The sequence below is a fragment of the Hesperophylax consimilis genome, chromosome 14 (assembly GCF_061612785.1).
Source record: "Hesperophylax consimilis isolate HC1 chromosome 14, BYU_Hcon_1.0, whole genome shotgun sequence".
Lineage (NCBI taxonomy): Eukaryota > Metazoa > Arthropoda > Insecta > Trichoptera > Limnephilidae > Hesperophylax > Hesperophylax consimilis.
Window position 1 is genome coordinate 27,143,132 of NC_142849.1, and position 25,309 is coordinate 27,168,440.

Sequence of the window (25,309 nt, forward strand, 5' to 3'; positions counted from 1 at the left end):
ATATCAAAGTGAATCATATTTTAGTGTGAACAGTATTGCATCTTCACCATATATTTCTTATAAGGGGAATTTTAAAGATCTAAATGAGCAAGTGAAATGGTTCGTAATCTAAAACGGACATTGTTATCCCAAGGGTCCTTTCTTAAAAGGCAATGACAGTAGATCTTTCCTAGAAAAACATTACTGTATTGTTTCAAGTCTGGCGTGAAACTTGAACGTACATGGCTATCTTATTCCTAAATACTTCAGAAGGCGATAATACTGCAGAATAACCAGAACCATGCTGGTTATTCGCAAATCGGGCATCTAAAAAAATACAAAATATTCAGATGGAAGGTTATGACGACTGGAAACATATTGAAGACGCCATAGAAAGACACGAGACATCTAAAATTCACTTCAACAACACAATTATCGGTGTTACTCTGACACTTTCAAAGTGTAATTTAGCTTTTCGTTACCACAGAGAAAAAGGCAGATTGCCATGATCCAAGTTCCCGAGGAAACTTTTTGAGTATTGTTGAGTTATTAGCAAAATATGATCCGATTTTACAGGAGCTGTTAAGTAAATCAAAGGTCCAGATAAAATACTTAAGTTCAAAAACACAAAATGAGCTCATTTCTGTTCTGGTTCTAAAAATAGAAAATGCACTCATAAATTAAATAAATGCCGCACCCTTTTACTCTATAATATTCAATACAACTCAAGATATTTCAAAAACAGATCAAATGTGTGAACTTTACCGTTATTGTATGATCGAGAAAGACGAAAATGGAATCCCAAAGGCGCTTGTAATTAGAGTCATTTTTTAAGATTTCATGAAGTTAAGGACCAAACTGCCTTAGCAATTTCCAACCAAATTATTCAATCCATAATCACAAAAATATACCTCTAAATAAGTGTCGAGGACAAGGATATGATGGTGCTAACACAATGAAAGGCACTTATGGTGGAGTTCAAAAACTCATAAAAGATATCGAGCCAAATGCGGCATATGTTCACTGTGCTTCTCATAACTTAAATCTAGTACTTAGTGATGCAGTAAGAGAGGTTATTGATGCTATTTTTGCTTCGGTTTGTTGAAGTCCAAAAAGCGCTAACGAAAACAATTCTTTTAAATTGCAAATTGGATGAAAGAAATTAAGCTTTATCAATCAAGAAGAAGATCGAGAACTGCAGTTTTATTATGTTATTGGTTTTCCATTGCAAAATTCTACAAACTATCGATGCAGTCTCTAAAGCACTTCCGTCCAAAGCCATCGATCTTTCAAATGCCTTAAAACGTTTGAAAATTTGTCTGGAAGAATTGGAAAGGTATCGACATGAATTTGAAATTTTAAAAAAGGAAGTAAGTAGTGTAGCAGAAAAGTGGTCCATCAACCCTGAATTTTCTAAAACCCGCCATAGAAAGGTGCGCCATTTTGACGAAATTTGCAAAGGCGAGCATCTCCAAGATCCGGAAAGGTTGTTTAAAGTAAACATATTTTATCGAGTATTGGACATCATTATTAATCAACTGAAATCGCGTTTCCTTCCAATGAATGAAATTGTTTCCAATTTCAGTGATTTACAACCTGCCACTTTGCAAAATTTAAATGACACTGATCTCTTAAAAAAATCTCTAGAATTTGTTGATATATATAAAAAAGACATATCTGAATCATTTGCCAGGGAAATTCTCAGTTTTCGGTCCACCTTCAGAGATGGAATAGAAAAGGCTTAGTGTATTAGAGAACTTGCTGATTTATTAATAATAAAGAATCATTTTATGTCATGCAGCTTTCCTGAAATATTTACTGCATTAATTTTATTTGTTACATTTCCTGTGACTACAACTAGAGCCGAAAGGTCATCTTCGAAACTAAAATTAATAAAAACATATTTAAGAAAGCCAATGGGACAAGAGAGGCTACGTAACTTGGCTATTCTGTCTATTGAAAATTCAATGGCCCGATCGCTAAACTGAAGACGTTATTGATACTTTTGCGGAACAGAAAGCTTGGAGAAAAGAATTTTATTCATAAATATTTTGTAAAGATTAAATTGTATTTTCATTATACCTACATATGTAATACCTATGCTTTTGAAAATAAAAATGCTCATAATATTAGTAATACTGTTGGGTAACTTCTTAAGTTATTTATAAAAAATCAATTACAACGCGACTGTTTTTTACTGGGGGGGCCCCATCCAATGAATTTGCCACGGGCCACCGATGGTATAGTTTCGCCACTGGTTACAACGGAATTCTTAGTGGCAGGACCATAATAATAAATAGATAACGGGTTAATGATTAATTAGCGATACTGAAAACATATTTTAAAGTAATTAATCTTTTTTAAAAGACTTTTTTGCAATTATTCTACAATGTCTTTTTTCTTTCTTCTTTTTCTTGAGGCACGCTTCTAAGGTGCAAGAGTAGCCGAGTCAGGGGTCAGGTTGATAATCCTATCGCCAGCAGCAATAGCAGGTGTCACTTTCTGCAATTATACAAAAAGATCATTTTAATTAAACTGGTTAGTTCAATAATTCTTCTATAGTCAATTCTATATTCATTTTAGATTGTTTTTATTATTATTAAAATAAGAATGTAATATGTACCGATCCTAAATTGTAAAAGTATAGATAGATTTTAAGGACACGTAGACAAACTGCCATCTAGCAGTTTAACTGAAATAAGTTTTAATAATTAAAGAAAAATAAAAGGGATATATGTAATATATGTTACGCTTTGTTAATATATATTTAATGGGGACCATTGCAATTTCAAAAATTGAAAATGGCGCTGAATGTTGGTTTGATTATCATTCTTATCTAAATTAGGCAAACAATAAAACACTCACCAAATTTTCCATAGTAGTATCACCAGCACAATCAGCGGACGCCATTTCTATAGAACTCTTGGGTGTGGACAGGAACGTACGAATGTCGTTTAGAAATTCATCGGTGCACTTAGTGCTTTCCTATAGAGACACATAATTTATTAAGAATAAAAGATAATTAAAATATGATATAACAATATATTAACGGTATCTGAAAAGTAATGATACAAGCGGGAAATTGTAGAATTACATCACATAGAGAGCCAAAAAAAACTTTTTGGACTGAGCATTTTTTTTTTTGGCAACAGGTTTAAAAACTTATGGAGCTGAATTTACACTTCGACAAAATTCCAATTTACTCGAAAGTTTAAAAAAAAAAGTTTTACCACAAAATCAACCCCAAATGTGATGTAGATTTACAGTTTACCTGTTTCCAGCTTATACTACGAGTTTCCGGATACAGTGTATGTTAGTAATTTCGAGCTAAAATATTGTATATCCAAATTTGCTCGAAAATGAGTTAAGTACTGAAATGTACTAAAGAGGGTCTGTATTTTTTTATTTCAAATATTGTATATCCTAAACCTACTGTCTCAAAGATATAAACATATTAAAATAGACTAACAAGAACAAATTCGTCTCATTCAAACAAATCTCTAAATACTCTTGACACTAATAGGAACAAAATTTTCAGTGAAATCGATCCAGTAGTTTTGAGTCTATAGGGGACAAAAATTCATTTTTATACATATAGATAAAATATTGTCAGGGCTGAATACTTTCGTACTCGTGGCCAGTATAGGTTTCGTATACGTGGCCAGTATGTTGTGAGGCTGAAGGTAGAGGGTAGGAGACGGGGAGGAGGCCGGTTGGAAAGCACTATTGAAAGAAAGACAACAAACCTTGGGCATAATTTTGGCAGGAAGATCCCAGAATTGAGGAATCAGATTTCGGTTTATGTCAAACTTCTGGAGACATTTTTTAGGGTGCAATGAAAGGACGATCTTTAAATCAAAAGGACAGAGAGGGCACGGCATTTCTGGGAGGGGTGCTTCCACGAGCCCCTCAATTCCGTGCACTGACTTCATGTGCTCCAGGATAATGGAAGAACTGTCCATCTCAACATCGCAATAGTTGCACTTGAATTTATCCTCCATGGTATTGTGCGGAAAATTCATGTGAAAAGCCATAACATGTATGGATTCCGATTGAAAATCGCAAAATTTACAGTTCTTTTGCTTGAATTTAAAGTCTGAATTAGCCTCTGCAGAAATTTTTATATTCTCGCATAAGAAATGTATAGTTCTTTTTAACAAGTGACTTGTTTTTTGCAACTTTTCCTGCTCGTGCAGCCGGCGCTTTTGTTCCCTCAGCGCGTCTCGTTGGAAGTATTCGTGCGCCAAGCCAGACCCGATGTCGATGAGAAACTTTCCCACGGGTTTATTGAAATAGTTGTCTGATCTGAGACAGGAAGAGGTAGCATCATCCGTTACGGGTTCCTTATTTTCCAGATTCATAATATCGCATATTTTGAGATCTTGTTTGATGATTGTGACTTTTTTTACAACATCATACTTGTCATCTGAAACCAGCGACTCATCTGAGGAAGAGTCCACCCAAGATGAGTCACTGTCATCGTAGCAAATAGTTTTTCTAAATCCTGAAATAAAAATAATAACACGGTTTGTTTAGTACAGAGACGATTGACTGGCCAATATGTATTTTGAATTGAACAAGCATTAGCTAGGAATGGTAGTAGGTAAGAGTAATGAACATAGGTCGGAAATTATAGAATAATCGTGAATGTACGATGCGAAAGTAGGGTATAAAAGGGATGTTTGCATGTAAGAGAGTCTCTTCTATTTGTAACCATCATACCAGTTGTAATTTAAATATTGTACTAATTATTAGAGTTTATATATTTAAATTAACAAAACACGAACATTAGAGTGAGGAACAGTAATAAGAATGGTACATAATAGGATGTACAAGAAAATTACACCTGTATGAGTCTGGTTGATGCTGATTCTCTCGGAGTGGGACCCTCTTCAAAATAAAAAAACAAGACAACACATTCTCACCCTTATTTTTCTTTTTCTGGGGTACTTCTTCTTCATCTTTTTCACTGTCCTCAGTCTCCTCTGATTCTACCATTGGAACTGGTGCAGCTTCTGCTTTAGCATCTGAACCATCAATTGAAGGGAGAGACGGTCCATTATCCTCTAAGATTGCAGCTGGTATTTGCAGTGTCAATAGTTGTTGCTCCAACTCTTTCTCTTCTTGTTCCTTCTGTAATAGCAGCCCCAGATCCTTTATAACTTGCCTCAATGGTGAAAGGGGTTCACACTCACTGAGGAAAGGAACAAGCAACGAGGGTGGTTCAAAGATCATAACCCTATCCTCTTTAGGGAGGTTTGCTAGAAGCTCAGACCATACGCCGATATTAGCCAAAAGACCGAGGCATTCATTGATACCAATGATAGTTTCTCCACCAAATTCGAGCTTCTTTTTTAAATATGTATTTAGAGTATCATCAAGAGGTTCTGGGGGTCCAGTGGTACTGACTAAATAGGGCTCTTTTTTCCTCCTATACATATTATATAAACGGTTTCGCAAATTCCTAAATTTCCTTTTTTCATCAGAAATTAAATTTTTAAGTTTTTCAAAATTTTCTAAATCTTGGACCTTTACTAAATCCAGATAACCTTTTTTTTCAATGCATTTTATTTTATTTGCCTCCAGGCGTTTCTTTCTTTTCATTTCATTTAATCTAGATTTTTGTACATTTATGAAATCTTTCAATTGGTCAACAGTAAAACATTCTTTACTAGCTTTAATATTTACATTTATTTGAACAGCAATACCATTTTTATCAATGCTCCCAGTATTCTTTAACGCTAGAATTTTATTATTTTTGGCTTTCTTAGTTTCTGGCAACGTTTCGAGACCTGCAATACCATTTTTTTCTGTGCTCTTTGCATTTTTTGGCCCAAGACCGTCTTTTGGCTTTTTAGGCGTCTTAAGTACCAGCGACATTCCATTACCTTTTATTTTACCAGCGATAGTATTTTTCTTTGCATTCTTTTGCTCTAGACTGCCTTTTTTCTTTTTGGGTGTCTTAAGTTCTGACGATATTCCATTATCTTTTATTTTACCAGGAATAACTTTTTTTTCAGTGCACTTTGCATTCTTTGGCTTACGACCTTCTTTTTCCTTTTTGGATTTATTAAGTTCCGGTGATATTTCATTATCTTTTATTTCACCAGCAATAACTTTTTTTTTAATGCTCTTTGTATTTTTCGGCTTAAGACCTACTTTTTTCTTTTTGTACTTCGTAAGTTCTGGTGATATTTCATTTTGTTTTATTTCACCAGCTATAACTTTTTGTTCAATGTTCTTTGCAGTATTTTGTTCAAGACTGACTTTTGCCTTTTTAGGCTTCTTAAGTTCTGGTGATATTTCATTTTGTTTTATTTCACCAGTTATAACTTTTTGTTCAATGTTCTTTGCAGTATTTTGTTCAAGACTGACTTTTGCCTTTTTAGGCTTCTTAAGTTCTGGTGATATTTCATTTTGTTTTATTTCACCAGCTATAACTTTTTGTTCAATGTTCTTTGCAGTATTTTGTTCAAGACTGACTTTTGCCTTTTTAGGCTTCTTAAGTTCTGGTGATAAACCATTGTCTTTTATTTTACCAGTAATAACATTTTTTTTAGCATTCTTTGGCTCAAAACCTTCTTTTTCCTTTTTGGTATTTCTAGGTTCTGGCGACATTTCGATATCTTTTATTTTATCAGAAATACTATTTTTTTCAAAGTTCTTTTTGTTAATTTGCTGAGGACTTTCAGTTTTGTTATTTTTAGGCTTCTTTGATTTTGGAGACATTGTCAATATTTTTTTTTTACCAGTCTTTCCATTTTCTTCAATGCTACTTATGCATGTTTTCTGAAGATCTTTTTTGATCGTTTTAGCCTTTGTAGGTGTTTCCGAATTAACAAGAACAATTTTTAATTGTTTCATTTGATCAATTGCACCTTTTTTTTCTATTTTTGCTGGTTGACGACTTTGGTCTTTATCGAGCAGCATTCGCATTTTCTTCTTAGGATTAAGCTTCAAGTCTGTGTTCGGCGTTCCTTTTCTTTTTCTACCATTTAAAGTGGGTAAAATATTACAATTTGTTTCCCCTGATTTATTGGCAAACAATTTATTATTTGACTTTTCTAAAACTATTGACATTTTTCTCATTTTTTCAGTCATGTAGAGTTTATTTGCAGCTGGAATACTAGAGTCTGCTTTATGTACAGGCATAATATTATTGGAATTTAACATCTGAAAACTAACTTTTTTTATCTTTTTAGAATTTGATTTCAGAGCAGGTCGAATAACAGAATGATTTTTCTCCAGGACACAATCATCATTTACTTTCTTTGGCGAGACAGAAATTGATTTCTTTTTATTCTCTTTGTTCAAAGCATTGTTTGATTTTTTATTACCCATGGTGGGGGGAATTATTTTAAAAATACCATAAAGTAATAATTTCTTTAGCAATGATGTTTTATTGCTTAGTTACAAGCTCACTCCTTGGTATAGCAACAGACCACCATTAACCTGCAAGAACAACAAAATATATGAACTCTCGAGAAATACCCCCGACCTTTTCACACTTTTAAGTTTTAACACATTGTAATACCTGCATCAACTGTAAAGCGCCCCTGAGGTGATATCTCACAAAAGCGGCGCTATACAAATTATCCAATAAATAATAATAGTGCGGGTGAAGACAGGGCTGCCGTTCGAGTAAATGGATTTTCTTGTAAGCTCTATATTTTTGTTCTAAGCTGCTACGTCTTTGTTCTAAGCTGCTACATCTTTCTTGTAAGCTGCTAGATCTTTAATGTAAGTTGCTATATCTTTGTTCTAAGCTGCTATTTCTTTGTTGTAAGCTGCTATTTCTTTGTTCTAAGTTGCTTTATCTTTGAATGTATGTTTTACGCGAAACTCACCACACCTCAGCTATAAAAGTACTGTCTGAAATTAAAGAGAACTTTGTAATACGACTCCATAAACTTGAGTTAATGTCGGTGCTGGATCATTATTAGTGATGTTTTATTTATAAAATCTATGCATTTTATTAAATAACAAAACAAATATTTGATTTGGCCGAAATCATAAAAATACAAAAATAATAACTGTTTTCGAATCTTCAGTGCCACAATTGAAAGAATTCATCACATCTTCTACGGGTTCCATATACGTAGTATTCCAGTATACCTAGTATATACCCCATGTACCTAGTATACCAATAAAACCAGTATCTTATAAAACATGTTCTTAAAATTATTCCTACAGTGCGCCTTACCCAATACAGATCTAATAATATAACACTAAATGTACAGTTTATACAAAGCGATGACAAAACAAAGAATAACAATAACAGTGCTATTACAGCACAGGACAAAACTATAACATAATATAAAACAGGAGGCAGTTTGTTCTCAGAAATGAGAATATTCTGAGTAAACATTTATAAAAGTTACTACAATAAGGAGGCAATCGAAACCATACAATTACCAGAAGTTTTATAGCTAATTATAAAACAATGAAAAGAAGTTAAGATTTATGAATGGTAGGATTTATTAAATAATTTATAATAATTTTGTTTTTAAAGCCCGTTTTTAAGTTCAGCCAAATTCTGGAGATTAGTAAGAGCTGAGGGAAGTTTATTCCAAATGAGCGGGCCTGTTACACAAAAAGAGCGATAATTTGACCTAGAAAGTTCAATTAGACGATTACTAACATCTAGATCTGCTGACCTTAGAATAAGCTGTCTATCATTAATGTTTTGCCGGACACATAGTTCCGATATATAGGCTGGCGCCATCCCTTGCAATGCTTTGAAGGTCATTAAGCAGATCTTAAACTCTATTCTTTCAGGGCATCTAAGCCAGTGAAGGCGATCCCTTAGAAGTGGGGTTATACCACAAAGCTTAGATTCACCAAAAATCATTCTCGCCACAGCATTAAAAACTGGCTGGATTCTAGCCAGCTGGATGGTAGCCTGGATAGCAGATCACAGTGTATAACCAAAACCTCCTAGATCACAAGGCCGGGACACTCATTCAAAGCAGCCTCCTACGTGTACGGGATTTTACAAATATATCTGTTTTATTTTATTTTTTAATTTGTTCTTATTTATTAAAACATCTAAAAAAAAATTATTTAATTTAAATAATAAATAAAAATACATTTTTTGGTGGTTCTCATACAAATTAGGAGGCTGATATGATTCAGTGTCCCGGCCTTGTGATCTAGGAGGTTTTGATATATCACATCATCTGTCAGGTGTGACAGGTCTGTATGGGATTGAATGCCGAGTGATATGGTTTTATATAAAACGCTTTGATGCAAATAGCGTAATGTGTCTCCACCCTTCCAAAGAAATTGGTAGACAATATACATATAAATATATCTGATAACAATGCTTTTCCCGCCATAATTGTAGGGCTGGTGTAAATGGTAGAACTATCTTCCCGCCGGAAGTGTGTTAAAGGAATCATCCATTGTGCAAACATCAGAAACGTGATGTGAAGATGTTTGCAACTATATTATAGCCAACGGGCCGCCATAGTTATCTTGAATATAACAGTTGTGTCAATCAGTTTGTGTATACCACCCTAGAGCAAAGCAATTTTTTAAGGTTAAGAAATAACCTCGACACTCTGACCTAAGCCAACAAGCAAATTAGTACGGAGTATGACAGAAAAACAATAATTATTTGACATCAAATTTCATTTAGCATTATTCATAGGACATGTCAGAGAAAATCTGCCCCAAGACAATATGAAAAAAATACTAAAAGATCTCACTCGAATCAAAACACAGTGTAAGTTTTATGGTTAGAATGCATACCACAGTTTTTGAGCGGCCACCTAGACTTGCGGTACTTAGTTTTCACTTTGATGGGAAATTAACGAGACATTTTCTCCTGCGAAACCCGAAAACTTATTTAATTTGGCGCCTCTCCGCGGGCGCTATCTATGTAATCTAGAAAACTACTCAAACGTCAACGTCAAACGGTACGGTAAATACCAAGGTAAAACTAGAAAGCCGAAAGCCCGCCAAGCTAATGATGTGCATAATCGAAACATTTGGTTTGTTGAATTATTATCATGCACCAAATTTTTATAGTTTCGTAATAAATAAAAAATAATTGTAAATTATTTCCACATTATGATAAAAATTCAATAACTTACCAGAACACACCGATGAACTAGACGTTATTAAGAAAAAGGAAACTTTTCTGAACTTCGGAGCACTTTTATGATGAAAAAATTATTGTTGGGCAATGATATTACAATCACAGTAATTACATAATCTAATCATGAGTACTTACCTGTTTGTAAAAAAAATAATGCGTCTCTCTGCGTTATTTCATAACTCATAAATATTGATTAAAAAAATTTGACAAATCTGTAAAAAAAACCTTTTTGTTTGAAAAATAATATAATAATTATTTTTGTCATTTCTCTATATTTTTTTATCGTACCATAATATTGATTATTTTGTTTGTACAGCTAGTAGTAGGGATCACGATCATAGAGCTCTGGCAATATAAAAGGAAATATGCAACACCATCTTGATCCAGAACCGGATCGTAACAAACAAATTTAGAGATGGATGAAATGGTTGAGTTAAAACAGGACTTCGCTACGTCGTCAATAACTATGAGCCAGTCAGATGTGTGTACTCAGTAAACAAGGTTCTCAGTTTAATACGTGGGTTATACGTTTAGTAAAAAATCTAATTTAAAAATAATCAATCAATATCAATCGACTTTCGAGTGAATTTTTGACATATAGGAACGAATTCGGAACGATCGATCATTCCGCTACGTATTCGTTGATTGCGCACATCTCTAGTCGTGTTATGACAGAAAAGTGGGGATCACTTTTAGCATTCTAGCATATATCTATGCATTCTAGCTTCTCGACAATTCTCGTTTATCTGAGGTGGTTTCAGTGGTTTATCTCTGTGTCTGAGTTTTTTCTGACGTTTGCTTGCTCGCGTTTCTTGACAATATAATAATGTATTGCGTTTTTAAATAAAAAAATATTTATTTGCTGACCCTGAAAAATGGCAACGTTAGAAAAACCGAAATTAAAGCAGGTAATTATGAATAAATTTACCGTGTACGAATTAAATAGCAGCTCGCAACAATAAACAACACAGTCTAGACATCAAAGTCATCGTCCTGTATTGTTATTGACACATACATCACTTTTTTTCACCATATATTTTTTGTGATTCCAACAATATGCTTATTATAATTGTGTAACTTAAATTGCGCAATTTTTCAGAAGAAGAAGAAAACTCGATTAAAGTCCGAAGATGAACCGAGTTTTGTCATCGAAAGGGGTGAAGATGAAGAGGAATTGTTTCACGATGTCGAGGAAGTAGCTGCTTCATCATCAAACATCAAAGATCCCAATGTTGTCGAAAGCGCACCGAATGTTGACATAAAGACATTGAGCGATGAATCTAAAAGCGAATCGGTTCAGTTTGATTTTCCTGCTCAACGAACAAAGGAGCCAGTTGCTCTAGAAAATAAACTAGATATCGGTACAGAGATCGAAGTAGATGTTCAGAAGGAATCATGTTCAGTTAGTTTCCTGGAGAAGGCTGTTCAAAGCTGCGTCAAAGTGTCGGAAGCGGCTGCCAACTTGAAGCAGCCTTTACCTCTGGTTGAAGACAGTTTCGTCACAAATGTTCAAGCCGAGAGCAGTAACACAGAAATTGCCAGCACTTCAAAAGCACACACAAAAACTTACAGTGAGCTATCGTCTAAAATGAAGCAAATTGAAATTTCCAAATCTACTCAAGTTTCTCCTTTTACATTTGAAGAAATAGAGACTTTGTTTGGCGTTAAGGAATTGTCGGCTGCGCGACAATATTCTTCTGTATTCGAAGCGCTTGAAATGCAGCCGCCAGTATCCACGCATCCGTTATACGAAGCCTTAACAGAATACCAACGGGCACGCTCCCAGCAGATTTACAACCAGAAAGAAGTTGTTTCGCTAACGGCTGAATGTGCAGATAAGCAAAATACAATTTGGACGGTAAAGAGTTGTGCCAAGAAGTCGGGGTCCCGGTGTGCAGATGGATGCTACTTCGATACTTCTCACAGTTACCAAGAGGCGATGTTGCAGAAGTCTTTGTTCACCGAATTCCAAAGGAGTCTTACATTACTGAGAGAAAAGGCCACCGAAATACATTCTCTGCATTCTCACAATGAGCATCTCCATAAAATACAGGTATTCTTTTCAATAGTATATTTACTGTGTTGTACTGATGTAACTAAAGTTATACGTATCTTGATGCATTGCACACGGTACTCACAGCAACTAATTGACCAGGGTATAAATCGCGTTACAGGAGGGATGTATTCCACTGAAATAAATTTTTTATAGTGTATAGGAAATATATATAGAGTGCCTGGGGGTAAAGTGCGCTAACTTAGGGGGGTGATTCTATGATTCTATGTGATGGTAGAAGTAAAAAAGAAAAATAACTTTTTCGAAATTCCGACTTTTATTTCCTATACAAAAATATTTTTCCATAGAAGAATTTTAATCAATCAATCATAAATTTTCCATAGAAATATTTTTCCACAGAAAAATATTTATATTCCCATAAAAGCAATTCAACTATTTTACCTAAAAGCGTTATGAATTTCGAAAAGAGTTATTTATCTTTTTTAATTTTTCACTTGTAGCAAGCCTTCAGGTATTGAAGTATTACATAGAAACGGGATAGGTCTACGCCTCAACAATTTAGAAGCACTCGAGATAAAAAAATCCCTTAAAGTCAATAAAATCAATTTACTAAATAAACAATTAGATTTAACAAACAGCCCAATTTTAAATATATTTCCATTTCCTGCACCTATGTTTACCCCCTCTCTCCTACCTAATTCTTCCACCCCCACCAAAGTTGATGTTCTCTCTCCCTCTTCCAGCTTAACTATAAGTACCCATACACCTCTGTAATTAATTTAATATGTTTTTATTAACCCTGATGAAGGTTCGGGTTGAACTGAAACCGGTTGGTTATAAATATATACAATAAAGTGGTATTCAAACAAAGTTATTTTATTTTAATTATTATCTTTTTTACATGGAATGCATCCTTTGCCAATATTCCAGGGTGCGTTATAAGCCATTTTTTTTAGTCTGACCGTTTCAGCACAGCAATGGTCAAACCACGACTTTGTAATGTAGCAATCGCTGTAATGTAGCGATAATATAGCGATGTGTCCCGTGAGCTAAAGCAGATAGGCTATAGGCTAGAAGGCTCTAAATAATGACCGAATGCTGTCCCATTTTGCTGCCACGTAGTGCCATACCTTCCTCTTTACATGTTTGTCAGGTTGATTGTTCATGGAGGATGGGACAAAGGTGGTAATCAGGTAGTGTTCGGAGGATCCTAAAGGCGTTGTAACCTCCACTCTGTACCCGAGTGGCTCAATGGTGAGAAACAGATTGAGCAAGTTGGCTCGATGTGATCGGACGTCAGGTACTTTGGTCGGAGATTCAACGAGTTGGCTTAATGAAAATGATGTCCAGCGAAAGAAGACATCGGAAAACACTATTTACATGAAAAAAATCAGTTTTGCAAAAATTTCAGTTGTCATGGTTTACACCCGAGCAGCTCATATGTATAAAGATAGTGCATTATGTGTAGGTAAATCACTCTAGGATGTCATAAAATAAATTAAAAAAAAATAATTATTGATCCTTACGCTATTAAGGTAGTGTGTATGCATAGAAAAATCTAAAATTCTAATAAGAATGGATATTACCATTACGCTTTGTGGTCCGTGTTATATCGAAATAGTGTAAAAACAGAATTGATTGTATTATTTTCCCCTCCCAGGTTGAGCAGATAATCTGGATGTCCACCGTAAGCGGTGTTGACTCCATGAGGGAATCACTCAGGATCCTGTTCTGGGTGCTCCGTACCTCAGGATGGGGTTACGACCGGGAGCTGCGAAGACGGCTGAGGAGCTGGTGCTCCCACCTGGCCACCGCCTTGCTGCACATCAACAACTCCCTGGAGAATATACTGTTCATTCTGCATCATGTGCTCAGGTATGCACATGTACACCGCACTTACTTATTTATCAATGTTTCTTACTAAATTATTCAAAACTTCCAAACCTTCCTCGTATCCATCTCCTTCCCCTCCCCACTCCATTCGAGTGCTCCGAGTTGGGAGCAGTTGAGAATCTTGTCCACTGTTCACTTAAAAAAAAAGAACATAAAATATCTAGTAAAAAGTATGTATCGCTAAGTTAAATAAAAATTTCAGCTTACTTGTTCCACCTTCCAGGGTAACGCAGGGAATCCGGTGGTCGTTCCACCTCATAAAGTGCACGGTCAAGTCGGCCAACGACATCCCCAAAGCGCTTAGTTTGTTTGAGGCCATCATAACGCACACGGCTACCTCTATGGACAGTAAGGACAAGGCGGTGAACAAACCACCACCTACATCGGAAGAACAAGATACTGGTGAGATTGTTAACATTGAGGCTAAAACGAGGCCTTAAAGTTAACCCTTTGCACTCCTAATTTTTTTTTTAATTACCTACTACCAACTCCTTAATTAATTTACAAAAAAGGGATAAAAAGTGGCCTCAATAAAAATTTAAACAAAAATTTTTAAAATATGTAATTTTTATTACTCTTTCTTTACAAAAAGAAATGTAAAACTATATTTTCACCTAATTACTGAGTATTATTTTCAAGACCGAACGACACATGTGCTTTCTCGGCCACGAAATATTTGCTACTAAAAACAGTAAAAACAAATGTAAATACACAAACAGAACAAAATATTATGTGATAACAAGTGAATAGGTATAATAATCCTTTGTTATGTGTTGGGAGAAATCCCTCAGCGCTTCCTATTGTTACGCAGGTAGACAGGCAAGTACCTACCTACTTACATGCGTCGCAACCAAATAACTGCGCAGTGCATTTACAAGGTTAAAAATAATACGATTTTAAAAATTATCTAAAAGGCGAAACTTGACGAGATATATGTATTTTGCGTATTCGGAATATTCAGAATGAGATATAAAGTGTTTAAAAGAAGAAAAAAAATACATTTGATAATTTAAATTATTTTTCGAAATTGCGTTACTATAATGTCGAGTATGACTCGACATAGGAGTTGGTGTAAGAAATATAATGTCGAGCCACACTCGACAAAGGAGTGGTATGAGTTAAACAACGTTATCTACAAAAAGATATACATACCAATAATTAGTATTGGTATGTTTTTTTGTTGATAATGTTATTTGACTTTATGCCCTCAAATTATTAGTATGTTTTTTGTAGATAACGTTGTTTGACTTTATGCCCTCGAAATATAAAATGTAAGTCACTCATGAGTTACATCCTAAATTTTGTGAAGGCTTTATGATTTTTATGCATTAACGGTTTTTTTTTCCCAGAACATTTTTTAATTTATTTAGTTGTAACATTTTTTAAATTTTTTGTTTTTCTTTTTTTTTTTCTTTCTTTATTGTTTTGAACATATTTTGTAATGTATGTGAATTTGTGTGTGTAGAATTCTATTTAACTGGCATGAATATGTGGATAAATAAATAAATTATGATAATACACTTATTGAACATCCTTGTACAAATTTCTACGATAATGTAACTAAGTACTTGTATTGTACCCAGGTATATCTTTCATGCTATTTCATGTACACCCATTATAAAAACAAAATATACCTAGTGAACTTTCGAAAATTATACAAAAATTAACAACGCATTGCAATGTATTGTAACAGGTGCATTGTAATGTAACACTGATAAACTAAACATAAAAAAATGTTAGTAAAAAATATATTGTAACAGTAACATAAAATAAAATAGAAACTAAACATTACTTTCAAACAAATCACTTTCATCGTTGTATTAATTTAGCTATGTTCTGTAAAACACCCAATCGGGCTTAATAAAGGTTTGATAATTACAAACATGGTTTACAACAAACTGTTCAGGTATATTTAAAAGTAACCACTTTCATAGTACCTACTTTCATAGTACCTACTTTCATAGTACCTACATTCATAGTACCTACTTTCATAGTACCTACTTTCAAAGTACCTTTTTACTTATTTTGTACTCTTTTACATACACACTTATTTAAATCCTTTGTACAAATTTTTACAATAATATAACTTCATACTTGTATTCTACCTGCTTAACCACACGGGCGATGGGGTATATATAAAAAAAAAAAAATTGCCTAGAGTGATGGAGGTTTCCAGGCATTCGCTTTTGGTTCGACCGCGCTCATTCTAAATATCTTACCTCCGAATACTAATACGGGCACATATAAATTGCTTACTGTGGTTTAAAATCAATGAGTCCACCTATATTTCATAGTTTGCGGGAATTTCGAAATAAATTAGAAAAAAATGTCTACTTAAATTTAGGCAGTCATCGCTCAAGGCCTAGAGCAATGAGACCTAAATATGGGTATCCATCATTCAACCAAATATACTTTATTATCTTATTTACTATTATACGCCTTTGTTCAACTTATCTACTATAATGTATACATATAAAAGGCCTACAAAGCGTAAAAAGAAAAAGAAAACATAGTTGCCTTGTTGATTTGACCTGTTTGAGTACTCTGTATTGTTAGCCTTTCGATTGTTTATTTCCCAGAAGACGCAGATGTGGTAGTGGCCGCCGAAGCCACCGATGATAACCTCTGGCTCGTGGTGGATTCGGACGGGGAGGGGGCGGACGTGGAGGCAGGGGGGACGGGCGCTGGCTTGCTGCGGGAGAACGATATTCTGGGGCTGGTGCGCCAGATCCCCTTTCAGGCGATCTTCAGGGAGCTGATGGTCGTGCGGAGCGATGGGGAAGAGGTAAGCCACAACTTTTACAATCTTTTCTTTCTATTTTTTATATTATACCCCCACAAACATATGAAATATATAATATTTTAGTGGGACATTACTGAAGAAATGAAATTTTATTAGTTCCGTGGGGAGTGTCTCGAACCCATCGCTCACAGAGCGTAAACATGACGTGCAAAGCCATCTCAAGTTAAGGTGTGAGCTACCGTGCTCAGGCTGAATGACCTGGGGAACAGTGTCACAAGCGGTGCCTCCGAGAAACAGGGTCGCATCTCGGAGTATTTACTTACCCCAGCACTCGGGGTTCTGCTGTAGTGGACCTTTTTTTTCCCTAGATAACTCCGTCTTCCCTCGTAGAGCCATCAGGAAACCAAGGAGGAGTGAAGAGAAGCAATGAGACCACCTCTCTGAACCAAGGGGGAGGTGACTCTTCAATTGTAGGGCCTTCAGGGAACCAAGGAGGAGTGGAGAAGAGAGATGGGGCCTTCTTCCCTCGTGGGGCCTTCAGGGAACTAAGGATGAGTATAGAGGAGCGATGATGCCTCCTCCGTAAACTCTTCCCTTGTGAGGCCTTCAGGGAACCAAGGGGGTGTGGATTTTTCCACCATGGGACCTTCACGGAACCAAGGAGGAATGGAGATGATAAATGAGGCCCTCTTCCCTCGTGGGGCCTTTAGAAAACCAAGGAGGAGTAGAGAGGAGAGATGAGACCTGAGAAGACACTTTGTGGAACCAGAAGACAAGCCTCATAACCAATGAAAACCCTGGTGAACTTTATAAAAGGGTATGGGTTACTGTTGGTACTAACCTGGGAACCAAGAGCTCAGAGGAACTATTTGTAAACCGTGTCGGCTCTTTAATAACTAACACATTCAAAAGAATAATAAAAGAAAACATTAATATTTATTTAGGAGGTATGTATTATGTAACTAAATTCCGTGCAGTTGAACACATCTGAGAAAGTAATGCCAACTGCATGTAATTTATTGAGATTTTCATATAGATACTAGCTTGTACCTACAAGTGAGTATCCTATTCATAAATGATTAAGTCCTGATATTTTTGTTCTAATTAAAAATAATTTTTTATCCAGTGTTTCTAGTTGTTAGATGGGAGATGATTAGGCTAAGTAAATCAGGTCTGGTTATTTCAATGTGCGCCCTTCGGTTGACAATATATGACTGATTTCTTAGTTTATTCAAAGCATTCTCGAAACCTCCTGGAGCCGAAAATATGGTCACATGCTTTGCCTCCAGCTCGTTGAAATGATAACCAGATTTCATGTTAGGGCAAGTCTATTAATTTGAATGTCTATGGATGATTTCAATTCTCACCAGCGTAAAATACAGTAAAATTTTATTAAATAAAATGTAATGTTTGTAACAATCTTATCACTTCTAGTTGGTATTCTGCGGGGGCAAGCTTAACGGGGGCCCCGTGCTGAGGATCTTTGCCTCCGTGAGGGTCCTGCTGGGCATCATTAGGATGGGGCTCATGTGTCACAAGCTGTACCAGGAACTCAGCAAGGAGCTATGCCGGCTTGCTCTACACTCTGTCAAGTACTGCACAGAGCTGTGGGAATTGGCTAGGTTGGTTACTATGACTAGAAGTTCTGTAAACACTAGATATTACATTTAAAGCAAGTAGAGAAAAGTTGATGTTTTTAATCAAGTCATAAAACAATATTTTCGCAAGCTTACATTGCTAACGCTGGCTAAACCTTATGAGATACATAAACATGATGTTCTACCTGTCCAGGAATCCAGGAATTGTATATCTTAAAAATGCCTACAGAAAAATCCGCGATGGTATATGTCTATCTCCTAACGATAACCCTAAGCAACGCTGGGTACACGTCAGCTAGTGTATTTATAAAGCATGTAACCTTGATAAATGCTTTTCGAAACACCTAATTGTTTTTTACTTAAGGGAGGAATGCAGATCACGCCAAACTCTGGGAATTGAATAAAAATGCACTTTCTAGATGAAAAAAGTGTGTAGAAATTCATTAAAAAAAGAATTAAGGCGCGGAAGAATAAATTGAGGGAGATACAGCCGATCAAAGTTTAATAAATTGCACTTCGTGATCTGATATTATCACCATATTCGGACAGTCCGCCGCCATATTTTGTCACGAAAATCAAATTAAAAACTTTTAATACTTTTGAAATTTCAGTAGTGCCATCCAAAAAATAAAAAGTGTTGCCATATAATAATATCAATGCATGGAAAATTCTGAAAATTAAATATCATTTGCCAGATTGGTAGTTTATTATTTAAAATCTTGTAAATACTTAATTTATGTATATATATAACCTAACCTAACTGTGATTTTCTATAACAAAAAAATGACCCTTTAATAACGCCCACTCGCGTCCCCTTTAGAGTTTTATCCCAGTTTTCAAGTAGTTTGTGGGCTACGCTAGGTTTGTATAGACGGTTTGTGATTTAATACTAATACCTTTTTTCCATGTTATTTCCTGTTACACAAAATTGCCCCTTTAATAACGCCTGCTCGCGTCCCCTTTAGAGTTATATCCCAGTTTTCAAGTAGTTTGTGGGCTACGCTAGGTTTGTATAGACTGGTTTGTGATTTAATTCTAATACCTTTTTCCCATGTTCTTCTGCCTACTCTAACCCAAACTAAACACCTAACCTATTTTGTAAAAAAATATTATTATTATATGGCAACACTTTTCTTTTTTTGGTTGGCACTACTGAAATTTCAAAAGTAAATGGTTGTTAATTTGATTTTCTTAAGTCATAATTGATAAATAAAACATGGTTTCTATGTATCGCGTACGAAGTTTCAAAACCCTATAACTCAGTTAATAGTGCCGACCCCCACCTAATTCTTTCAGATTCGGATTCCCCAGCCCTAAATTAGTCTAAATCAAGTTCAATTTCGGTTATACTCCCATAAACCGAATTTTACCCTCAGATCGCGAAGTGCAATTTTATTAAACTTTGATCGGCTGTATCTCCCTCAATTTATTCTTCCGCGCCTTAATTCTTTTTTTAATGAGTTTCTACACACTTTTCTCATCTAGAAAGTGCATTTTTATTCAATTCCCAGAGTTTGGCGTGATCTGCATTTCACCCTTACTTAAAATTGCACTTAACACATGTGTGCGCTAGGCCATCGATATTTTATGGAACATTTTTTCATTTCTAAAAAGGAATTACACAATTTATCCAAAGAAATGACAATTCTTTTTTAAAACTTTCTTCGGGCAGGTAGGTACCATAGTATAAAAAAAAAATTCGAATAAGAAAGTCTAAATAAACACAAGAATTTCACATTTAAAAAAAGAATCTTTACTGATCCATTAACCCCTCCGACTTTTCGCGAACTTGAAGCTAAAATGTCTTTATCGAAATGTCAACTTCACGAAAACGTTGTGTTATTACCGCCTCACAATCAAAGCTCTATAAATGAAACATTACTGAACGGAGCCGAATAGTAAAAACTGTTTTAGAAAGGTTACAAAATAGGCTTTCAAATTGTTGTATCATAAATAAATATTAACATTTGTAAATATTTAAATTATTTAACCTGTAATGTTTTATGTAAAAACGATACTAAAATCACGGATAATGTAAAAAAAAACACTTATTTCATCGTACAAATGTACAATAAACAATTCTGTCACTTCACTTTTTGACCATTTCATACAAAATATATTTTTAAAAAAATAATTAAACTTGCGAGGCGGGTCGGCACGTCAAACGGCTTTCTTGGCGTCGTTTTACGATTTGGCGGGTAAAATTTGCTTCCACTGAGTAGGTCTTTTTACGGGTTTCTATGGATAACTTTGAATAGAGATGTGAAGCTTCATTCAATACGAATATTCTACTTTTTGTTTTAGGGATGTCACTAGAAGAATAACGGAGTTATGACGATTTTTGTGGAAACACACGCGTTGACGTGTAAACACGCTTATTGTACTTGACTGCTATCGTTATTTTATCGTGTATATCTGCTTACGTTGCTGACCGGTTAATACCATCTTGAACCAGAAACGGAATAATCCAATTTCAAATTGACAGTCGAAATGCAAAAGGGTCAAGTAAAAACAGGTCTTAACATTATAAATATCTTTCATCTGAAAGTAATTTTCTTAAGAATAAAATGTCTTAACACATTCGCAGCTAAGGAGAATACATACAGTTTTCTGTGCTGTGCTGACAAAATTTAATTGAATAAAATTTCAAATTTCGAATTCGAACGCATGGTTTCTAAAGCTGTGTTTACATTTTCATAATTTTTGTTTTCGTTTGTTACTTATCGATGTGACTTACCCACAATGGGTGTTATTTTCAAGGTCAGGCGTACCAAAGATCCTTTCAAGTATTTGTAAATTTTCCATCTTATTTCTCCTTCTATCAGACATTGGTTATCATCGATATAATCTTCACCGTGCTGTCTATGAGATTGTTTATTTTGATATGTAACATGACACTATTCTCCAACGATATAACTATGACCTTTTTCACCCTAGAAAATTTATATATATTGTATTGGTATTATTCATTTTTTTGATAATGAAAATTCTCTTCGACGGTTTGAAGAGCCACCAATATTATTTTATAATTTTTAAATTTATTATTTTACTGCTAATTTGTTAGTTTTGATTATTTCTAAGCTAAAATTAATTAATTATTCTTCCAGATCCAATTGCGAGTCCAACCTCTTGGAGCGAGTCATATCGGAGTACAACAGCGTGTTCATGGCGGGCTGGTCAACCCTGGAGTGCGCCGGTTCCAGAGATGTGTCCCTCATGTTTTTATCCGAAATGCCGTTCGGCCTGGTCAACATAGAAACTGTCAAGTTGTTGTATTCTAGGACCCAAATCACTCTAATTGGTAAGATGGTTTAATTAACTGAATATGGAATGAAGAGTAAAAATAAACAGTTTGTCAGTTTGTTTCCCCTTATCTATATGGCTGTTAAGTATGTGATCCATCGGCGACTATGTATAAAACATGTTAAAACGTGCTTGTCTCGCCATAGATTGCTTTGAAAAGGCGAGCATTGAGAATTTTAATATTTAACATTTAAAGGCGATAGAATAAAGATTTATTTATAGCTTTAAGGCGATGCCATACGTAGTAATGCAAAATCATGTGTTTTTGGTTTGAAAATTTGGTCGCCTAGAAATGTTTCAGATGCTTTAATTAAATACTGCGAGTAGAATACATCTTAGCCTTTGAAATAATCGAGTATTTTTTATATAAGTCTTTTTATAAGCCCAGAAAAAAATAATGTATAGATCTATGAAAACTGCTTTAAAGTTCAAAATCTCCTACTTACGAACCCATTTTCGGTTATGATTTCATTGTATAATGTGGCAAATTAAGTTATTTATAAAATGATCGGAAAAAAATTAAATATTTATGCCTGAACATTTTTTTCTTGCATAAATCAAAACAGGCGGATGGTGTTATGCGGGAATTTAAACCTTATCGCCACCTACGTAAGGGTTGTTATTGATAGCGGCTCAATTTAAAATATTACACGACGTAGTGCATCGCCTTAACTAGCTGACATGTACCTGGCGTTTCTTGACTTTTCTCTACTTTCAATAAATATAATATCTATGTATTATATATATAAACCTTCCGGAAGAAATTTTCTAAATGATAGTGAAAACCCTATCAAACTCCGATAGTGACTTTGTTTTTTATTCATAGCGCAAAGGATAACAAATTATTATTATAAGCAAATTATTTGGCGGGTTTCGAAATAAGCCAACGTAGCTTAGTGATTTAGAGCAGCTTACTGGCAATCGGAAGGCTGCGAGTTCAATTTGCGTCGGCGGAATTTATTTTTATTACTTTTTAACATTGCATGGTTCATGGCTTATGTAAAACCGAGTTTACGATGGTGTGCAGTCTTAATCAATCCACTTTTGTAGCTTAGTATTTAAGGGTAATTTTAGACTATTTTATAGCTTTAAAAAGTGCCCTTGATTCAACATTTAATGTAATTATAAATATAAAAAGATTTAAGGGAACATGTTGAATCACAGATGTCACAAATTGAAACCTTTCCTACCTGAGAAAGTTATATTTTCACAATGGTTGTCGCTTACCTCAGTCAAGTTTTCATACCACAAGAAAAATAATCATTTTATGGCAAGCCAATTTCATAACCACATAAATACTAGTATTTTATTACTAGTATACCACAATTTTACTGTTATAAAACTACATTACATCGACTTTGTAGCTCATTCCGGTGTAGTGATATTGCATTAAGTATACCACAATGTTACTGTTATAAGACTACATTATATCGACTTTGTATCTCATTCCGGTGTAGTGATATTGCATTAAGTATACCACAATGTTACTGTTATAAAACTACATTACATCGACTTTGTAGCTCATTCCGGTGTAGTGATATTGCATTAAGTATACCACAATGTTACTGTTATAAGACTACATTATATCGACTTTGTATCTCATTCCGGTGTAGTGATATTGCATTAAGTATACCACAATGTTACTGTTATAAAACTACATTACATCGACTTTGTAGCTCATTCCGGTGTAGTGATATTGCATTAAGTATACCACAATGTTACTGTTATAAAACTACATTACATCGCCTTTGTATCTCATTCCGGTGTAGTGATATTGCATTAAGTATACCACAATGTTACTGTTATATAAGACTACATTACATTGATTTGATTGATTCTCATTCCGGTGCAGTGATATTGCATGAAGTATTCCCCTTCTTCTTCTACTATTCAAACCTCTCTCTAAAACACTCCTGGCACTAATAAGAACAAACATTGAAATTTTCAGTGATATCGGTCCTCTATTTTTCCGAGTTTTGCGAGCGCAAACATATGCAGCCGAATTTTTATATATTAATATGTAACTTATATTTTGTAATACATATTATATTATATTTTCATTGTTATTTATTTTTTAAAAGATTTACTGCATTGCGCGTATTTAAAATAAAATAAATAATAATGGTAATAGAGTTTTTCAAATAGGTTTTTTTTCAAGTCAGGTTGATCGCACTAATAAAAACAATATTTTCAGCGATATCCGTCAACTACTTTTCGAGTTTTGCGAGCACAAACATAAGCAGACTGAATTTTTATATATTAAGAAGATTATAAATAAACATAGTACATATTTTTTGATACATAAAACAAACGCCTAGTTGTATCTTCGCTTTTAAATACTTATTTTCTCTCAAATTTAAAATTTTTCACCCAATTTTTTATTTTTCTTATATTTGCTATTAGTGTATTACCTACTCAATTTGCTTGTCATATTATTCAACAAGATAGTGTTACTATTATGTAATTGTGTTACTATTATGTACTATGTAATGTTACTATTATGTAATGTTTCTATTATGTATTATGTAATGTTACTATTATGTATTATGTAATGTTACTATTATGTATTATGTAATGCTACTGTTATGTAATTGTGTACATTTATGATAATTTGAAACCTGTTAATTTGACTGCCCTAAAACGGTAAACCTTCCTAGTTGGACAGTCAAAAGCTTCCTTCCATAAAAAGTTTTTAAAAATGGCTCACCATATGTTTTTTTGTCTAAAACTGCACTAAAATTCCTGATAATGAAAAAAAAACCACACACTACATTTTATCAGACAAATTTATTATAAACTTTATTTTCTCCTGAGCTTTCTCTCGTTCCATAAAAAAATAATCAATAAAAAATCAAATTGCGGTTGGAATCTTTGGTTATGTTTGAGGTGTACATTTGAATACTTCTGTGGTTAAATTCCAGATTTGAATATGAAGCATGGTGTTTTCTCTTTCTAACACCGTTTAGATCATATTTTTAACCATGACAGTAAAGGAGACACAACAATTTCGATGAGACCTGTATGAGCTGAGGGTTAATGAGAATTCTGATTTGAATATTTGTACTTGCTTCCAGTGTCTGACAGCGTGTGGTGCTATTATGCTCTGGTCTGCATCTCCAATATGGCCATCACCCGGACTGAAGAGGACTTTGCCATGACCATCATAAAGAACTTATTCCAGGTAAACTATCTAGCTATACTAACTTAACCTTTTGCGCAATTAAACTCTTCCAATACCAATAATCTATATAAATTAAATGTTCGTTTGTTCATAATCTTAAATTTCCGAAAGTTCTTCACAAATTGCTTTGAAATTTTAACGCAGCTTTGCATTTGAATACACGTGTGTTTTTATATACCTATATTATATATATGTCACCTGCGACAGTGGCCAAAAATGATTTTTTTTAAAACTGCACCATCTGTTGGACGTAAAAGCAACACGCGCTATTGTTTCTCTATCTGCACAGACATACTGAGCCACAGTAATGCTAGCGGGGTACAGCTAGTTCCTTCCATAAATACTCTCAGCATCACCTTGATGAAAAACCACCATTGAGAATCTTGAACTTTAAAATGGATCTTTGAAATGGCTTTAACCATGTTTTGTGATCAGATCTAAATAACCAGGTATATTTTAAAACCTTCCTCTTTCCTATATTCTTTGCTCCCTTCTC

General features: G+C 34.5%; 2 protein-coding genes across 4 annotated transcripts in view; one reads left to right on the forward strand and one right to left on the reverse strand.

The window, feature by feature from the left end:
- Window positions 1-804: 804 nt before the first annotated feature.
- LOC149418131 (uncharacterized) lies at window positions 805-9,886 on the reverse strand. 2 transcript variants are annotated; one of them, XM_089639345.1, is made up of 5 exons: window positions 9,733-9,886; window positions 4,905-7,431; window positions 3,726-4,483; window positions 2,845-2,964; window positions 805-2,481 (listed from the first exon to the last, which is right to left on the reverse strand). In XM_089639345.1, exons 2-5 carry the CDS (start codon window positions 7,318-7,320, stop codon window positions 2,407-2,409), a joined length of 3,369 nt encoding a protein of 1,122 aa, XP_089495471.1. In that variant the 5' UTR covers window positions 7,321-7,431; window positions 9,733-9,886; the 3' UTR covers window positions 805-2,406. The 2 variants fall into 2 exon arrangements, with proteins under 2 accessions (XP_089495471.1, XP_089495472.1); XM_089639346.1 differs by lacking the exon at window positions 9,733-9,886 and having other exon boundaries at window positions 4,905-7,648.
- Window positions 9,887-10,838: 952 nt separating this feature from the next.
- The window catches only part of Epg5 (ectopic P-granules autophagy protein 5), a 65,206-nt gene continuing 50,735 nt past the window's right edge, over window positions 10,839-25,309 (forward strand). Inside the window, exons 1-8 of one of the 2 annotated variants that reach the window (XM_089639667.1) lie at window positions 10,839-10,989; window positions 11,181-12,134; window positions 13,756-13,970; window positions 14,212-14,390; window positions 16,568-16,773; window positions 18,166-18,353; window positions 21,437-21,630; window positions 24,707-24,813. In XM_089639667.1, coding sequence (XP_089495793.1) covers window positions 10,957-10,989; window positions 11,181-12,134; window positions 13,756-13,970; window positions 14,212-14,390; window positions 16,568-16,773; window positions 18,166-18,353; window positions 21,437-21,630; window positions 24,707-24,813 — 2,076 coding nt within the window. In that variant the 5' untranslated portion in view covers window positions 10,839-10,956. The remainder of the gene's footprint in view (window positions 10,990-11,180; window positions 12,135-13,755; window positions 13,971-14,211; window positions 14,391-16,567; window positions 16,774-18,165; window positions 18,354-21,436; window positions 21,631-24,706; window positions 24,814-25,309) is intronic. The other variant, XM_089639668.1, reaches the window with a different exon arrangement.